Source organism: Macaca nemestrina, chromosome 14, assembly GCF_043159975.1.
Source record: "Macaca nemestrina isolate mMacNem1 chromosome 14, mMacNem.hap1, whole genome shotgun sequence".
NCBI lineage: Eukaryota > Metazoa > Chordata > Mammalia > Primates > Cercopithecidae > Macaca > Macaca nemestrina.
The window spans coordinates 50,794,394-50,812,630 of record NC_092138.1 but is presented as its reverse complement, the minus strand read 5'-3'; the positions used below and the strand labels follow the sequence as shown (position 1 = coordinate 50,812,630).

At 38.4% G+C, this 18,237-nt stretch overlaps 1 protein-coding gene and 1 long non-coding RNA gene across 5 annotated transcripts in view; one reads left to right on the top strand and one right to left on the bottom strand.

The window, feature by feature from the left end:
• Positions 1-1,031, bottom strand: part of LOC105465884 (uncharacterized) — a 39,967-nt gene extending 38,936 nt beyond the window's left edge. Inside the window, exon 1 of the long non-coding RNA XR_977846.3 lies at positions 464-1,031. This is a non-coding gene — a long non-coding RNA (uncharacterized lncRNA). The remainder of the gene's footprint in view (positions 1-463) is intronic.
• A 371-nt stretch (positions 1,032-1,402) lies between these two features.
• Positions 1,403-18,237, top strand: part of LOC105465885 (3-hydroxyacyl-CoA dehydratase 4) — a 28,178-nt gene continuing 11,343 nt past the window's right edge. For 3 of the 4 annotated variants that reach the window (XM_011714541.3, XM_024787927.2, XM_011714540.3), the window contains exons 1-4: positions 1,403-1,523; positions 3,674-3,777; positions 6,339-6,466; positions 17,113-17,225. In XM_011714541.3, the coding sequence (XP_011712843.1) occupies positions 1,486-1,523; positions 3,674-3,777; positions 6,339-6,466; positions 17,113-17,225 (383 nt within the window). In that variant the 5' untranslated portion in view covers positions 1,403-1,485. Of the gene's footprint in view, positions 1,524-1,582; positions 1,670-3,673; positions 3,778-6,338; positions 6,467-17,112; positions 17,226-18,237 lie in introns of those variants that run through there. The other variant, XM_024787926.2, reaches the window with a different exon arrangement.

Below are 18,237 nucleotides of genomic sequence, written 5' to 3'. Positions count from 1 at the left end.
GATTCCATTGAGAGAGAAACAGAAAGAATAAAATGTTTAATTATATGGTAAGAGAGAGTTGTCTATGTCCCTAAACTGCAGTGAAAGCCAACGGAAAGGAGGGGATGACGATGCAGGAAGAGGCGATGGTTAACTACTGATGGAGTGGTTCTGAGAAGGGACTGGTAAACACAAGGGTGGGGTTAACCTCTGACTGACGGCAGGGTATGAGAGAAGGTGCAGAGAAATGTAGAGGTGAGAGGTAGGCATAGTGAATGGAATGGACTATGAAAAAAGGAAGCCATGGCTTAATGGGAAACAAACAAGAAATCCCCCCAACCTGGAAGTTCTGATACTGCCATTTTATCAGTTGTGTGACCTGTGGTAAGTGACTTAACATTTTTTAAATGCCTCAACTTCCCTTTTGGTAAAAATGGGAGCACTAACTTCCAACTCCAAAACCAGGCGCCATTGTCCCACTTACTTGCAAGTGCCCTCTTAGATGTTTCTCTGTTTCTGTTTTAACGTTTCCTTTTCTGGGTAGAGGAGCTGGAAGATGGGCTGGATCTTATTAGCAAAGCAGGAGGTTGGGTCATCTGAGTACGGAGACAGTGATGCCATAAGCCTGAGAGATCACGAAGAGGTTTTAGCAGTGCTGGGCATAAGTTAGAGAAATTAACACAACGTGAATAAAGATTTGCAGGCACCAGTGAGGACCCAAGGGAGATTAGAGGGCAGGGAGGCCTGATAGAACAGGAATCAGGCCCCTAGCTGAAGAAGTTTTGGGGAGGTGTGCTACAAACTTCGTTTTATTTTATTTATTTCTGAGACAGGGTCTCGCTCTGTCACCCAGGCTGGAGTGTAGTCGCCTGATCTTGGCTCATTGCATCCTCGACCTCCCAGGCCCAAGTGATCCTCCCACCTCAGCCTCCGGAGTAGCTGGGACCACAGGCCCGCATCACCATGCCCGAATAATTTTTGTATATTTAGTAGAGACGCGTTTTCGCTATGTTGTCCAGGCTGGTCTTGAACTCCTGGGCTCAAGCGATCCTCCCGCCTCGGCCTCCCAAAGTGCTGGGATTACAGGCATTAGCCACCGCGCCCGGAACAAGCTTCGTGTCTGAACCTGGCTCACATCTCGGGAGGCTTGGGGATGGGCTTCAGCGAGTTCGGAGGCCCCGGAAATCGCCCAGATGCATTAATTTCCACAAGACTTGCAACGAGTTCTCAACACAACGGTTAGGAACCAGTAATCAGAGCTTGGTAAGCCCTCTGGGAACGCGAGCCGCCTCCCAGCCTTTCGCCCTGACGCGCTCTAGTAGTGCTGCAGAAACTTCAGGAACTTCGTTTTCATCTCTTCCCCGACGCACGACCTCGGGCTTTTTCTTTTTGTAAACTGCTGAGTGTGGAGAGGCACCGCCCTTCCGCGCCCAGCCGCGGGGCCGCCCCTGCCTCCTCCCGGTGATCCTTCCCGGACGGCGCTGGAAGCCCTGGCGGCGGCGGCCCATGGGGCCCTTGGCGCTGCCCGCCTGGCTGCAGCCCAGGTAGGGCGCTCGGCCGAATCCCGAGGGGAGGGGGCCCGGGTGGAAGGTCTGGGGGCGGGAGCTCCCCTCTGCGGCGGGCGGGCGGGCGGCACCGACCAGGAAGGCACAGCGCTACCGTGCCCAGGCACCCCTTGGAGCTCGTGCAGGTATTTGCTTACTTACCCCTCTTGACCACCCTAGGAAGCAGGCTCTGTTATTTTCTCCATTTTACAGATGAAGAAATGGGAAGGACAGGCTGCATGGCTACCCCTGCCCTTGTGAGCCCTCTGCCAGTACTTCCCTCCCCCACCAGGGGCCCTTCTCTTGACTTTCTCAGATGCAGAGTTGCGGGTGATTTTTAGATCTAACAGCCCTGGAAACACCTATCACACGTATGGATTTCAGAGCCCTGTTGTGGGGGGGAACAGATTCAGTCATATAGCGGTAGGGCCTGGGGGGTGTATATGTTTAACGCACAAACCAGGTGATCCTGATACAAGCTGAAGGAGCATGTCCTCTTCCCAAACTCTTTAGCAGATCCTGCCTTATGGGGGGTGTCCCCAGATAAAATCATTCTGTCTCCCAGCTTATTTTCCTTGTTTCTCGGAGGTTTTGCATCTCCAAGGAGGAGTAAATCTTGACAACACTGGCAGGGCCACTCCCGTCACTCTTCTGAACACCCAGGGAACATTTCAAACAGTGCTTTTTCCTAACTCCCTCAAACCATGTATCTGTCAATCTTCTCTTAGTCATCTCCCCAGCAACTCACAACACATTGTTAAACCCAGCTTGACTTCCCTTTTCTGGTATGAGCAACTAAATTGCTTTCTATGTGTATCTGATGAAGGAAACTACCCTTGCAAAATATTAATAGGCAGTGGCAAGATGTTAATACTAACCCCAATCACATAATGTGTTCAAAAGTCAGGTGTGTCTAGTTACTGAATTATCCAACATTTGGATTGCTCCCATCCCTACCCCCCTTCAGAACTAAAACACTTGTGTCTCAAGTTTCGCACTTAGCAAGCTGAGCTACTGGAACACATAGTGACACGTCAACCCCTCTGCACACATGGATTTTTTGTTGTTGTTTTATTTTTTATTTATTTTTGAGACAGAGTCTTGATCTGTCGCCCAGGCTGGAGTGCAGTGGCACTATCTTGGCTCACTGCAGCCTCTGCCTCCCGGGTTCAAGTGATTGTCTTGCCTCAGCCTCCTGAGTAGCTAGGTAGCTGGGATTACAGGCATATGCCACCACATCCGGCTTTTTAATTTTTTTATTTTTGTAGATATGAGTTTTTGCCACGTTGGCCAGGCTGGTCTTGAACTTCTGGCCTCAAGTGATCCAACCCGCCTTGGCCTGCCAAAGTGTTGGGATTATATGCGTGAGCCACTGCACCCAGCCGGGTTTTTTTTGTTTTTTTTTAAAGAATATTCAAAGCCGCCTTCGCAGTGGTTTCTTTTATTCCTTGGTGAGCAGCAAGGTTAGAACTTTATCAAAGATGAAAGCAGATTTTGAAAAAGCACTATATTTGGTTTTAAGCAAACTCACTCTACAGATGGTCCATGACTCACATTTTTTTAAACTTTGTGATGGTGTGAAAATGATATGTATTCATTAGAAACCGTACTTCAAATTTTGATTTTTAATCTTTCCCCAGGCTAGCGATGTGCAGGTATGATACTCTTTCATGATGCTGGGCCGCAGCATCGGGCCACAGCTCCCAGTTGGCCGCATGATCAGGAAGGTAAACAAGCAGTACTCCACAGTGCACTGTGTTGCCAGATGATTCCGCCCAATTGTAAACTAATGTAGGTGTTCTGAGCAAGTTTAAGGTACACTAGGCTAAGCTGTGATGTTCTGTAGGTCAGCTGTATTACATGCATTTTCAACTTATGATATTTTCAGTTTACGATATTTTCAGCTGCTGGGGTGTATCAGGACGTAACTTCATCGTAAGTGAAGAAGCATCTGTACTTACTTTAGCAGGTAGTGTAGGCTATGGCTCCCTTCAAAATCTGATATGTACTTGGGGGTAACCAGATAAAAGACTGATATGGAACAGTTTTCTTTTGCTTTCTCAGGTTGGCCAGTACATTAAAGGACATGTGTACAGTATGAAAGGATGATTATGAAAGAAGTGTTTAATGGTATTTTCCTGTATTTCTAGGTATAGGAAGAATGCCTATCTTTTCATCTATTACTTAATCCAGTTCTGTGGCCACTCTTGGATATTTACAAATATGACAGTCAGATTCTTTTCATTTGGAAAAGGTAAAACTCCAAAACAGTTTTTTTATTTTTAACTTTTAATCCTTGTTTTCGCCTCATCCTGCTTAAATTTCTATACATCTCAACCTAATATCCTTCTCTAAAATTTGTATTTTTCAGCAACCATGTTTATTGCAAAACCTTCTTGGAGAAGGGGAAGGTGGGATAAGTAAGGGAAAGGGATTTGGCTTCCCTCTGAGTAGGCAGTTTGCCTGAAAACAGAGATGGATGGCACTGGGGTGGTATCATTTCATTGTTCCTTTTCCATTCTGCACCAAACCTTAGCAGATTTCTTGTGTTTTGAGGAAATCTCAGCGTAACATTTTATGCAGAGAAATCAGGAATGAATCAAATTCTTCCAGTGTTTGTATTATTCCCCAGGTTTGAGGTAACTGGAGACTACTAGTAAGTGAAATACAAATTTTATATTCCCCAGGCCTCTATTTGGTCCCTTGAAGAAGTAATATGTAAATGACACACTCTGTAGATGTGTACCACTTAAATAGTAGTCAGCATTAATGGTTCAAGTCATAAACTTCCTCTAGTTTCCTGAAAAGTAAAGTCACTGTTGGGTGACTAAATGACTATCAAAATAACATTCTCTTTATGTTCCATCCGCACATGGGTAAGTGTCATCACAGTTTACAACTGTTGAGTGACTTGACAATCTAAGCAACTGCTGGCTTCAGCTAAAAACAAATGTTTAGAATGTAGCTGGGAAAAGTCATGCTGTGCTCATCATTTCAGACGTGTGTATCATAAGAAGTTATTCTACTTGCAAGGTCCCATAGATATTTTATGTTACTTTTTCTTACTGAAAATCTCCAGATATGTTCTCACCTTTGTTAAGGCCCTCCAAAGATATAACCTAAAGCTTGAGTTTCAACTACAAATGTTGAGAGTTTTCAAGCAGAGGAAAACACAGGTGATGGGAAAACTTCTTTTATATTTTTATTAAAACTTCTTTTATATTTTTATTAAAAAGCCATCACTTCTGGCCCTTTGAGGTTTGCTGAGGCGGTGTAGGCATGTGACATGTCATTTGCCACACAAGCCATGGACTCTCTTATGCTGCCTAGTCTTTCCAGTGAGAAAAGTTGCCTCAGCGAGTATTTCTTTTTCTTTTCTTTCCTTTTTTTTTTTTTTTTTTTGAGATGGAGTTTCCCTCTTGTCATCCAGGCTGGAGTGCAATGGTATGATGTCACCTCACTGCAACCTGTCTCCCAGGTTCAAGTAATTCTCCTGCTTCAGTTTTCTGAGTAGCTGGGATTACAGGTGCCCGCCACCATGCCCGGCTAATTTTTGTATTTTCAGTAGACACGGGGTTTCACCACGTTAGCCAAGCTGGTATTGAACTCCTGACCTCAGGTGATCCGCCCACCTCGGCCTCCCAGAGTGCTGGGATTATGGGTGTGAGCCACCGTGCCTGGCTCGGCGCATTTCTTTCTCAATTATTACCCTGCCATTATAATTGTAGAAGCTACTTATTATTAAAGAAACACAACTGATTCATTCAGGAGACGGACTGAAAACAACCAAGTGTGGATTCAGTACAATTTTTGAATCAATGTATAAATTACGTAAGTAGCTCAACAGAAACCTGAAACCCAGAACGTGTTATACCTGCTACCTTCTTCCTTCACAGAGCTGTGTAATTCATAATGCTTTGGTACAGTGAATGCAGGGCAGTGGATAAGAGCATGGACTGTGTGCTTCAGGAACCACCTCTGAAATGGGGATGATGATAATAGTGTCCATCTCGTGGGGCTGCTGAGAAGAGAAATCCTTAGTGCTTAATAAATTATCAATGTGTGAATTACCACTGGGCAGTAAAGAGAGCAAAATCTTCCCTACAAGTTTCTAAACATGGCAGGATTTCATTTTAAAACTTAAAGCAACACATTTATCCTATGTAGAGGAACATTTGTTTCCCTTCCATTTCAGCTCCCTCTAAGTGCACAGCATTTCATTTGAACCCTCTGCAATGCAGACCCCAAAAGTCCTGATCGGAGGCCCAAGTTCCAGTGTTTAACAAAATCCAGAAAAGCACTAACCAAATATGTATAGAAACAAAATCCTAGATACATATGTTATTTGATATCATGGCATGATTAGCGTCATTTCCATAAAGTTTCTGTGAAATCATATTTTTTCTCATTTTTGTCATTTCCTTGTCAGTGGAGGAACTGTGAGCACAGTGTCTTTAACAAGTTTGCTTCTATCTACACTTGAGGTGGTCTAGATTCTAGGAGGTTACTCTTATGTGGGAATTGCTTTATAATCTTAGAAGTGGGGAATAAATGCTACATGTACGTTTGCCCATGAAATCTTTCTCAAGTTTCTACTTCTTTTGTAACAGAAGCAATTAAAATACACTACAGTATGGGGTGCTCTTTTTGTTTGCATTGTATTCTTAATAATTTAGTAGCTACTTAAGGAATTTTTCACATATACAATGAAAAAGGAAGTGAATACTCTCCATTTGATTTCAAAGTGCTGCATAAATTTGGGTTATAATCCAGTTTTTACTTACTATATCTGCATTTTTAACCCATGGGACACAGATTCAATGGTTGACACTTTTTATGCTATTGGACTTGTGATGCGACTTTGCCAGTCTGTTTCTCTCCTGGAATTGCTGCACATATATGTTGGCATTGAGTCAAACCATCTTCTCCCAAGGTTTTTGCAGGTAGGTTTGAATCACATTATTATTATAGAATCTGTTTCATATTTACATTTTTTCTATGTACAGCTTCTCCTGACTTTTTGGCAGGTAGAAAGCCAACCCTTGTCTTAGGTCACCGATAAGGAGAATTACTTTCATGGAAGGACAACCTTATTCTAAAACTGCACAATTAGAACAACCAGTTGGAAACATTCAGGGCAGTGATGCTTGCTGATCTTGCAGCACTGCATTGGTCCTATCCTGGAAGGAGATTTCATAGCCACTTGCTACTCTCACCATATCACTGCCTGGGGTAGTAGAAGACAATGATAAGGCATAGGATTGGAGACTTGGGTTTGAGGCCTGGCTTTTCTGCTTACCACTATGGGATCATACCACCCACAACCATTGGGCTGTTGAGGGAAAGGACACCACAAATAATACCTGGCACACAGTAGATGATTAAAAAACAAAAAGCTTCCTTCATCTACATCCAGAGAATAGAGTACTCCTAGGCCATTCTTGCTCATTCCCTCTTTTTTACTAAACATCAATGGAAAGGGGAGATAATTTGTATTTATCTAATACAGCATCTAAGCGTAGACTTGGGGAACACACAGACTTGGATTCAAATCCCAGTTCTTCTTTGCACTAGTTGTATACCTTTAAACAAGTCATTTAATCATTCTGAACTTCATTTTCTCATGTGATATGAAAATAACATGTATCTTATGAAGTAACTGAGAAAATGGATAAGTTCCTGGTACTTAGTTAAGAATACAATACTTGGTAGCTATTACTACTATTTTCTTAACTATTCTTTGTTCCCTCTTCCATGCCTCTAGCCCTAGATTACCATGTTCTTTGTAAAGGCAGGTTGAAGGAAGATGGGAAATTTACTAGTAGTGATTCCATGTAGAAAATCATTGCTGGATAAAGGCAAAAAAAAAATAAATAAATAAATAAATATTTTCTGTAGATTTTATATAGTTCATATAGTTGTCCCTTTCTTATGGGACGGTAAAGGTCAGGCAACTATAAGAACATGAGTTTAAAGTCTACAGAAATAGGTATCTACATGAGTATAATTTTAGGTATCCTCAAAATAAATTTGAAAAATTGATCATTTTGACAATTTCACATTGTAAAACTAATTAAAATATGTCAGAATTTTATTGTGTTGCCAGCACCTAGCAAAGTGCTTAGAATGTAAATGTACACTTTAAATTTTTGTTAAATGAAAGAGTGGCATAGATCCTTTTATTAAAATTTGTCTAAAATATCATGAAAGCTTAAAAGATATAAATAGTGTAATCCTAAGGAGGCTTTTAACAACTGAGCATTACAAGTTTATGGAATATTTTAAATTTTACTTATTAAATAAGTGTAGAGAAATAGTATCCATCAGGATAAAGACATTAAAAAATGTTGAAATATCAAATGTAAAATAAAAATTAGGGTAATGGTGTATAAACTAATAACATAGTAGTCAGTTAATTAGCTAAGACCTAGATGGAATTCCCTTTAACATAGTTCCGTACAAAATCAACGGGGATACAGATCTGTCCCAACAGCAACATAGTATCTGGGAGCATGATTTATTGGTGTTTATTACTTATTTACAATGTGGTGTACTTCGAAACAACCAAAATACATATAGTACCAGCATCCCATAATGCTAATCTTGGAAAATAAAATTAACAACTAACATTAAATAAAAGTTGTATTCTATCATCTGGAATGATTTTGCTTGGAGTATGACTAAATTCATCTAAAATCTCAGTTATGTTTTCTATTGGTATTTTTTTAAAGGACTTTTTACCTTTTTAGGCTAAGTGGCTACTACTAGTTTCATGGTAAACATTTTCAAAATTAAGAGTAGTGTTATTTTAGTTATTGCCGGTGTAGAGAATGCACCTAGAGGGAATAGATAATTTTGTAAGGAAGAAAACTCACTGAGCAGCTTGAATGTGCCTAGAAAATGTGCACATATGTACTTTACAAAATTAGACTTGTTTAGTAATAGAAATTATTATATAACTTAGAAATCTGATTTCTTGGAGTTCCAGGAATTCCAGAATATACACCTGATTTTAATCACTGCTAATTAAAACTTTAAGGGCTTATAGAAATATAACTGTAACCAAAGAACCAAATCTTGGTTTGGCAATTCAAACATAGTGGCAAATATAAATTGACACCTTTTATTCAAAGGCGAGTTTGCAAAGTCTGATGTTAGCAGAGTGCAAATGATTTTTAAGTCTTCAGTTACTGGGAGAGATAAGTCAGAGATCACTGTGTTAGGGAAGAAAATTATTCTCATCCTGAGTATTATCAATTTTTGTTGTGGTTGTTTGGCTTCCTCTTTTTATCTCCTTTGAGATTTTATTTGGCCCCTATTTCTTTTATTAATAATTTATCATCCTTTTTGTGGTTCCCACAATGGAAATGGTGTTGGATAAAGGTTCAGAAACATGCCATTGTGCCCAAAGTTTCATTTTCTACCTCCTTCTTATATTAGAGTTATGCAGACAATTAGAATTCCCTCATTATGGGATGGCACTGAGGCCCCTGCTTTAAAATAATGAAACAAAACTCTCAGATTGTGTAATCATTCTTGGTTTTCCTGTTTCCCCATTTTTAAATGAAGAAACTGTAGTTAAGAGAGTGGCTGCTTTTAAGTAAGCTGAAAAACCATGTCTATACAGTTGTCATGTGATTTTGATATTACCATCAAGAGATTGTTAAGTGGGCCGGGCGCAGTGGCTCAAGTCTGTAATCCCAGCACTTTGGGAGGCCGAGGCAGTTGGATCACGAGGTCAAGAGATTGAGATCATCCTGGCCGACATGGTGAAACCCCATCTCTACTAAAAATACAAAAAATATTAGCTGGACATGGTGGTGCGCGCCTGTAATCCCAGCTACTGGGGAGGCTGAGGCAGGAGAATTGCTTGAACCCTGGAGGCGGAAGTTGCATTGAGCCGAGATCGTGCCACTGCACTCCAGCCTGGGCTGCAGAGCAAGACTCCGTCCCAAAAAAAAGAAAAAAAAAGATTGTTAAGTGACAACTGAATTCTTCTTGGGGGGAACTAGTCCTCCAAAATATCTAGAGAAATAATTCCAACCAACAGTAGGAACTGATTACCTAGTTGAGCAATTAGCATTACAGGTATCAAGTAGTGGTGGTGTGTCCACAGGGGATAGGTTTGTTTTTATACTGTGTTTCTGTTTCTTGTGCTTTTGTTTCCTGTGCATTTATTTTTTTATTTTTTTATTTTTTTTTATTATACCTTAAGTTCTAGGGTACATGTGCACAATGTGCAGTTTTGTTACATATGTATACATGTGCCATGTTGGTGTGCTGCATCCATTAACTCGTCGTTTACATTAGGTATATCTACTAATGCTATTCCTCCCCACTCCCCGCACCCCACAACAGGCCCCGGTGTGTGATGTTCCCCATCCTGTGTTCAAGCGATCTCATTGTTCACTTCTCACCTATGAGTGAGAACATGCGGTGTTCAGTTTTCTATCCTTGCAATAGTTCGCTTAGAATGAGCGTTTACAGCTTCATCCATGTCCCTACAAAGGACATGAACTCATCCTTTTTTATGGCTGCATAGTATTCCATGGTGTGTATGTGCCACATTTTCTTAATCCAGTCTGTCATTGATGGGCATTTGGGTTGGTTCCAAGTCTTTGCTATTGTGAATAGTGCCTCAACAAACATACGTGTGCATGTGTCTTTATAGCAGCATGATTTATAATCCTTTGGATATATACCCAGTAATGGGATTGCTGCGTCAAGTGGTATTTCTAGTTCTAGATCCTTGAAGAATCACCACACTGTCTTCCACAATGGTTGAACTAGTTTACAGTCCTACCAACAGTGTAAAAGTGTTCCTATTTCTCCACATCCTCTCCAGCACCTGTTGTTTCCTGACTTTAATGATTGCCATTCTAACTGGTGTGAGATGGCATCTCATTGTGGTTTTGATTTTCATTTCTCTGATGGCCAGTGATGATGAGCATTTTTTCATGTGTCTTTTGGCTACATAAATGTGTTCTTTTGAGAAGTGTCCATTCATATCCTTCGGCCACTTTTCGATGGGGTTGTTTGATTTTTTTCTTGTAAATTTGTTCTTTGTAGGTTCTGGATATTGGCCCTTTGTCAGATGCGTAGATTGTAAAAATTTTCTCCCATTCTGTAGGTTGCCTGTTCACTCTGATGGTAGTTTCTTTTGCTGTAGAGAAGCTCTTTAGTTTAATTAGATCTCATTTGTCAATTTTGGCTTTTGTTGCCATTGCTTTTGGTGTTTTAGTCATGAAGTCCTTGCCCATGCCTATGTCCTGAGTGGTATTGCCTAGGTGTTCTTCTAGGGTTTTTATGGTTTTAGGTGTAACATTTAAGTCTTTAATCCATCTTGAATTAATTTTTGTATAAGGTGTAAGGAAGGGATCCAGTTTCAGCTTTCTACATATGGCTAGCCAGTTTACCCAGCACCATTTATTAAATAGGGAATCCTTTCCCAATTTCTTGTTTTTGTCAGGCTTATCAAAGATCAGATGGTTGTAGATGTGTGGTATTATTTCTGAGGGCTCTGTTCTGTTCCATTTGTCTGTATCTCTGTTTTGGTACCAACCATGCTGTTTTGGTTACTGTAGCCTTGTAGTATAGTTTGAAGTCAGGTAGCATGATGCCTCCAGCTTTGTTCTTTTGGCTTAGGATTGTCTTGGTAATGTGGGCTCTTTTTTGGTCCCATGTGAACTTTAAAGTAGTTTTTTCCAATTCTGTGAAGAAATCATTGGTAGCTTGATGGTGATGGCATTGAATCTATAAATTACCTTGGGCAGTATGGCCATTTTCATGATTTTTCATGAATCATTTTCATGATTCTTCCTATCCATGAGCATGGAATGTTCTTTCATTTGTTTGTGTCCTCTTTTATTTCATTGAGCAGTGGTTTGTAGTCCTCCTTGAAGAGGTCCTTCACATCCCTTGTAAGTTGGATTCCTAGGTATTTTTTCTCTTTGAAGCAATTGTGAATGGGATTTCACTCATGATTTGGCTCTGTTTGTCTGTTATTGGTGTATAGGACTGCTTGTGATTTTTGCACATTTATTTTGTATCCTGAGACTTTGCTGAAGTTGCTTATCAGCTTAAGGAGATTTTGGGCTGAGACAATGGGGTTTTCTAAATATACAATCATGTCATCTGCAAACAGGGACAATTTGACTTTCTCTTTTCCTAATTGAATACCCTTTATTTCTTTCTCCTGCCTGATTGCCCTGGCCAGAACTTCCAACACTGTGTTGAATAGGAGTGATGAGAGAGGGCATCCCTGTCTTGTGCCAGTTTTCCAAGGGAATGCTTCCAGTTTTTGCCCATTCAGTATGATATTGGCTGTGGGTTTGTCATAAATAGCTCTTATTATTTTGAGATACGTCTTAGTATTTTGAGATACATCAATATCTAGCTTATGGAGAGTTTTTAGCATGAAGGGCTGTTGAATTTTGTCAATGGCCTTTTCTGCATCTATTGAGATAATCATGTGGTTTTTGTCCTTGGTTCTGTTTATATGATGGATTCCATTTATTGATTTGCATATGTTGAACCAGCCTTGCATCCCAGGGATGAAGCCCACGTGATCATGGTGGATAAGCTTTTTGATGTGCTGCTGGATTCGGTTTGCCCTGTGCATTTTAAAATGTTTTACATGCACATCTTTATTTTGACATCTAGGGAAAAACCGTTACGAATTTCTAAAATTACATACGAAAGGAAAGGAAAAAAACGATTGACCAAAAGACAATAATCACTTAACTGACATATATTTTATTTTTTTATACACTTAGGGAAAAAGGGCAAACCCATAGTGTAGCTATTTATAGACTTCCAATTTTTGAAATAATTACATGACAATAAAAATCATATAAGAAAATATAGTAAACTTTGATACTTACTTTTAAAAATGAAGCATAAAGGAAATTATAATATAAATGAAAACTAGGTATCTCCGTTCTCCAATCCCCTCCTCCCAAATTAGCTTGCATACTTTATTAGCTTAGTAAAAAATACTGAATTGGAAAAGTAGTTGATTTCAGTAAACTTAATCAAAACAACTTGACTTTTATAGTACAGAATCACTATCAACCCTGAAATGTTGATTTTGAGGGGCTTTGTTCAGTTTGCTTGTACAGAAGCCTGAGAAGGAGATTTTTATTTATACTGCTTTAGGATGTTTCAACTCAAGAAGAGGGGAAAATAGCCAACACTAACCTTTGTGTCATAACATTAGACTGATATCCCCTATAGGAAACCCTTAATGGATTACTCCATCACTTTTTGAGAAATGCTTTACATGCAAATATTTCATTTATAATTGAATTAAAATGATTCAATTACACATCCTTCCCTCTGTGTCATAATAAACACTCCTGCAGTATTAATTTTACACATTTTTACTCAATTTTTAAAATTTCTTAACCAAAACACTAAAAACGAATACTCCTAAATTATTGTGCTTACAGAGATTCCATTTATGAGCCCAAATCACATAAACTGTTTCTGTATTTGCCAGTAACACTTCTATTTCTGATCAGGGCAAGCAGGGATCTGTTTGTCAAAAATCCCTCTAAAGATTTCACAGTCACATACTCTTAAGAGAACAAATATGAAGGAATTCCCAAAGGAAAGTATCTTTAACCCTTTTAGGCAAAAAGCCAGATTTTACCCTAATTTCTTTTTAGCTGTGAAGCAGGTGCTTATTTGTGTTGCTAGACTAAATAATCTGACTTTCCTTTAAAATCACATAGATTTTTCTCACCAGTTTTGAGCTTGGAATAGGCTTATATTGTTAGAGAAGAAACTACCAAAGATAGTGTTGAGTTGTAACATTCTCCAAATTTGGAAGCCTCCTGAGAGTGAATTACATGTCCAATTCACTCTGTAGGTAAGATTTTAGATTTTTCCTCTGTTTTTCACATTTGATCCATGTAGTTCTTCAGTGTGATAAGTACAAAGCTATATTCCTAGCATAATTTTACAGATGCTGAGATTGAATTTTTTAAATTCACAGTCATTATCTACATAGAAAAATGTTTTCCTGTAAATACACTGTAAATCACTACATTAAAGTATATTTAAATATTCATTTTCCTAATCATAGCTTACATTTATTTGGGCTTTTATGTGTGTCAAACACTTTTCTTAGTTCTTTACATGTATTAACTTATTTAATCTTTACAACAACCTTTTCCTGTATATAATAATTACTATGTAACAACAGATGGTAATTATTATCTCTACTATAATTACTTAACACAGAAGTAAATTATGCAAGGTCACATAGGTTTTGAATATTATAGCAGACATTTAAGCTATTTGGCTCTTGAGCTCTCAACTATTATGCTACATTTGTTTAGTGTTTCTCCAAGTATAATATAAATACCATGAAGGCAGGGGCTTGGTCTTGTTCACAGCTGTATCCCCTTGGACGCAGAACAGTGCACTCAATAATTATCTATTGAATGATGAATAAATAAAGAAACAAATACAATGATTTAAATGCATTTGTCCTACAGAAGAATGTAATTGGTAGTTTTTGAATATATAAAGATAGATTTCTGAAGTTCTCAGAAAAGTTCAGAGGATTGAGAGTTTAGATTTTCATTTGAGTAAAATAGTGGTCTTTGAGACTAAAACTAATTTTAAGATTCTCGAAATTCTCCCAGTAGTTGAAGTATCATTTTACCCTCCCATAGCTTATAAATCAAGTGCTACCTGCCATTTGTAAAGTAACAACTTAGTTTCCATTATTGCTCAACCTAGAGTTGAGGATTCCCAAATAGAACTTTAAAATGCCCAGCATTTTTATTACATAGTTATCACACTTTTGAGTAGATGACATTATCACCATGTTTAATTTAACCCAAGTTGTAGGATATTTACTATACCTTTTACTCTACCTATTTGAGTTGTACTAAACGAGATCATTCTCTAGTAATTAGTCATATTTTCATAGGATTTGTTAAAAATTACAAAAGGCTAAATTCTTCCAAGTGTCAAGCTCTAAATAACTGGCCAAATGGTCATATTAAAGAAGACTGATAAATTTTAAAAGCCTTTTCTTCAAAATTGTTTTGGTGTTAAGAAAATCAAGGAGGCTCTTGTTTTAAGGCTTAATTTTTAAGGAGAAGCTTTTTTAAAGAATAGGCGATAACTTGGATACTAGGTGATGGAGTAACTCATATCAAGTAACAATGGTGAAAGAGTCTTAGTATTTCAGGAATATGAAGTTGTATTGTCTAGATGTTGATTCTAGACTTGTAAGTAAGTCACTTGCAGTTGGTAAAATGCATGTCTTTTGTAAAATGCATATAACAATAATAGTACCTACTTCTTAGGGTCATTATGGAGATAAAGTGAGATGGTGTATATTTGGAACCTGGCACAAACTAAACAATAAAAGCTTTATTTCAATTTAAGAACATCTCTGCCTAAATTTCCCCATTGTATTGCCATTGAATGGTCAAGTTAGAGTTAAATAACCATCAGATGATTTGTTAACTAATTACATTGACACCGAATATAGAAGGAGTCTTCATTTGTGTGTGTATGTGTGTTGTGGTTTGGTTTGGGGGGGCCATCCTGTTGCTGCTTTCTGTGCAGCTGGGATTTTATTGCTACCTTGCCACAGTGAAGTGATGATTTTCAATAGGGTGAGTTTCATCATGCAGCTCCAGTCTCTCCCTTTTAGGAGATTTTCCCCTCTGTCCTCTTCAATTAAGGGGTGACCTGACATCACGGATAGCTTACAACTCTGGAAACCAGGAGACTTCAGATATATATATATATGTTTCCAGGTCTGTTCCCATATTCCTTACTTCTAAAAAGGTGGGGCTGGCTAGTATCAGAATGTTTTATTTAGAGGAGACCCTAGAGATCATCTTATTGAGAGGTGTCTAAGATTTTTCAGTAGTCAGCCATGTAATTAGAAATCTGTATTTTATTCATGTATCCATTCATGTATGTGTATCTCCTGAGATTTCTAGCAAAAACTAGGTTTTCCTAATTACCAAGCACTGATCAAATATAAGAGAGGTAGAGCCTAAGAACTTGTTTGCTGCTATGATTGTGTATCTGAAGGCTGAGAGGTGTCATGACATCAAGGTTGGATTGTTCAGTAATTATAATTGCAGTTCAGTAGAATTTATTATAGAAACTAAATCAATAGAGTATTATATTATAAAGAAAGGATGAAAAAAGAAAAAAACAGCTATGTAGATGGCTTCCATAGTTTGACTAAGGTTTGAATCATATCTAATTTCCCTTAGCCAAGCATAGACCCTCTTGACTCACCACTGTAGTCATGTCATAAACATGCTGATATAGCTTATACACATGGATTTCTGATCATGTGGCCCGCTGTTGGCAAATCTTGGATTTCTATGCACTAGGTGATTTTCCAGGACTAGCAGCCTATAAATGCTAAGTCACAGGTTATCCCAGTCTTTTCTCCTTGATCCACTTTAAAAATAAAGAAAAATATAAATCATTCCCCTCTTTACTGCGAATTTGACTCTTCAATCTTAAGTATATTTTCCTTTGACCATTAAGAGCAAGTAAAACATTCTATTAAAAACACACAAAATACAAAATGTACAGGATATATTAATATAATGTAAGAAGGCACTTTATATTTAGGTTGGGAAAAAGGAATGTATTTTTTTATTTTCTGAGGCTAGTAATTGGGGCAAAGCCAAAAATGTGTGAAGTCTCAATGATCTGTAAATGCTGACTTGGAATATATTGAATTCTTTTCATTTTCCACTAGCTTATAAGGGTTAGGATTATATTACTCCCCTACTGAAAAAAAAAAAAAGAAAAAAAAAAAAAAGCTACAATAGTTTCTCTATTGGATGGAATTGAAATTTCTCAGCCTGTCATTCAAAACCCTTCATAACCCAGCTCCAAACATGTTTTCAATTTCATCTCCTTTTATTCCCTTGTATGCACCCTCCCCTCTAGCCCCCCAGTGGTTCACATTACTCCCCTGGGCACCCTACATTTTCACACCTATGCCTCTTTGCTCAGGCTACTGCCTTTGCCTAGGATGCCCTCTCTCATATCCAGTCTACCTGACAAACTCTTACTCATTTTTCAAGATCCAACTTGGATGAAAAGAAATGTAGCCTGTCTTCATTAATCTCTTTGCATTGTTTCTCTAGGCAGAAAGTATCTTGCTCACCTGTGCTCCCATATCTAGCACACACTGTGCTATTGTTCAGTTCTCCCACCACTGCTACCCCCTCTGGAGCAAAGACTGTGTTTTCATTTTGGCATCTGACACACAGTGGACACTCAATAAAGCCTTGTCAAAGTGAATAGAAACACATGCATGTGGCAAGAAGAAAGGAAATATCCTGATTCACATAAAATATATGTCATTTTTTCATTCATTATATATTATTTGTAAAATACAGACAAATGAGGAACTGAAATTCAGCCATAACCCTACTCTCTCAGAGGGAGGCATTGTTAACAATTTAGTATACATATTTCCAGCTAAAGTATACTTTTGAAAGGAGATCTGGTTTTTAAAATTAGAAAATTACCTACATAGCCTAACAGATGATCCTAATTTCTGACTTTGCTGTTTCTTTGTTAGCTCACAGAGAGAATAATCATCCTTTTTGTGGTGATCACCAGTCAAGAGGAAGTCCAAGGGAAATATGTGGTGTGTGTTTTATTCATCTTTTGGAATCTATTGGATATGGTTAGGTAAGAAGGTAAAATAATGTCTTAAAACAAGGCTAAATTGCTTTCTGCAGTGAAACCAGTACTAGCTGCTTACATTTGGTTACTCGGTACTACAGGAAAACATATCCCCTTTTCAAATTATTTTATCTTGATATGGAAATGTATTTTTAGTGTTCTCCATAATGGGCATATCAAAGATAATGAAAACCTACCATGGTATTACAACAGTAAATCAGCACATTCAGGTTTCTGCAGAAGGCTTGGCATAAAACCAACTTGGAATAACCCTCAGCTGTTTCCTAACGAAGGCATTCCTCACAGTTGCTTTAGTACAGTTGCTTTAATAAGCAAAGCAGGTCTTTTATTATATCACCAGAATTTACAGTTAGTTTCTGTGCATTCAAAAATCTTTTAAATATAGGACCTCTCAGGAAGAAAATGCACTCCCACATTCATTTACAATTCCAGTGGGTTCAAATGACTACCTTAAGTCCTTTTACTGCTAATTCTAAAACTTTGCAGTGAGATGTGCCTAGTCTTACCTCTACAAGTGGTGGTGTAAAACAGTCCCCTTTGCTCAGTGAGTGCTTACACCTCACTCTGGGGAGGTGTCCTAACTGCTAGGTCAGCTTTCACAAATGAGAATTGTCCCTCCCACTTGAGAGATCTGGATTTGGAGAGGTAACACAAGAGCCCTAGTTTGTTTTTTAGCCAAGGGTATGTAATTTTATTATATTTTCAATAACTTAACTGGATTAAAATATGTTTAAATAATAAGGTGAGTCCTAGAGTGAATCAGAATGAAATCTTTTGTTGAAGTAAAATGAATTTAATTATGTATATAAATTAGTAATTTCTCATTTTTGAATTGATAGTTTAGTGGACTTGGGGCAAACTTCATGGACTTTTGTAGCCCGTAACTTCTATTCATGAGACAATGGAACATCATTTGGGATTGAAGCTTTCTAGTATGTTACTCTTGGGTATGCTTACTCTTTCAGTCTCAGAGAAGCTCAATAAATACATTGGAGAA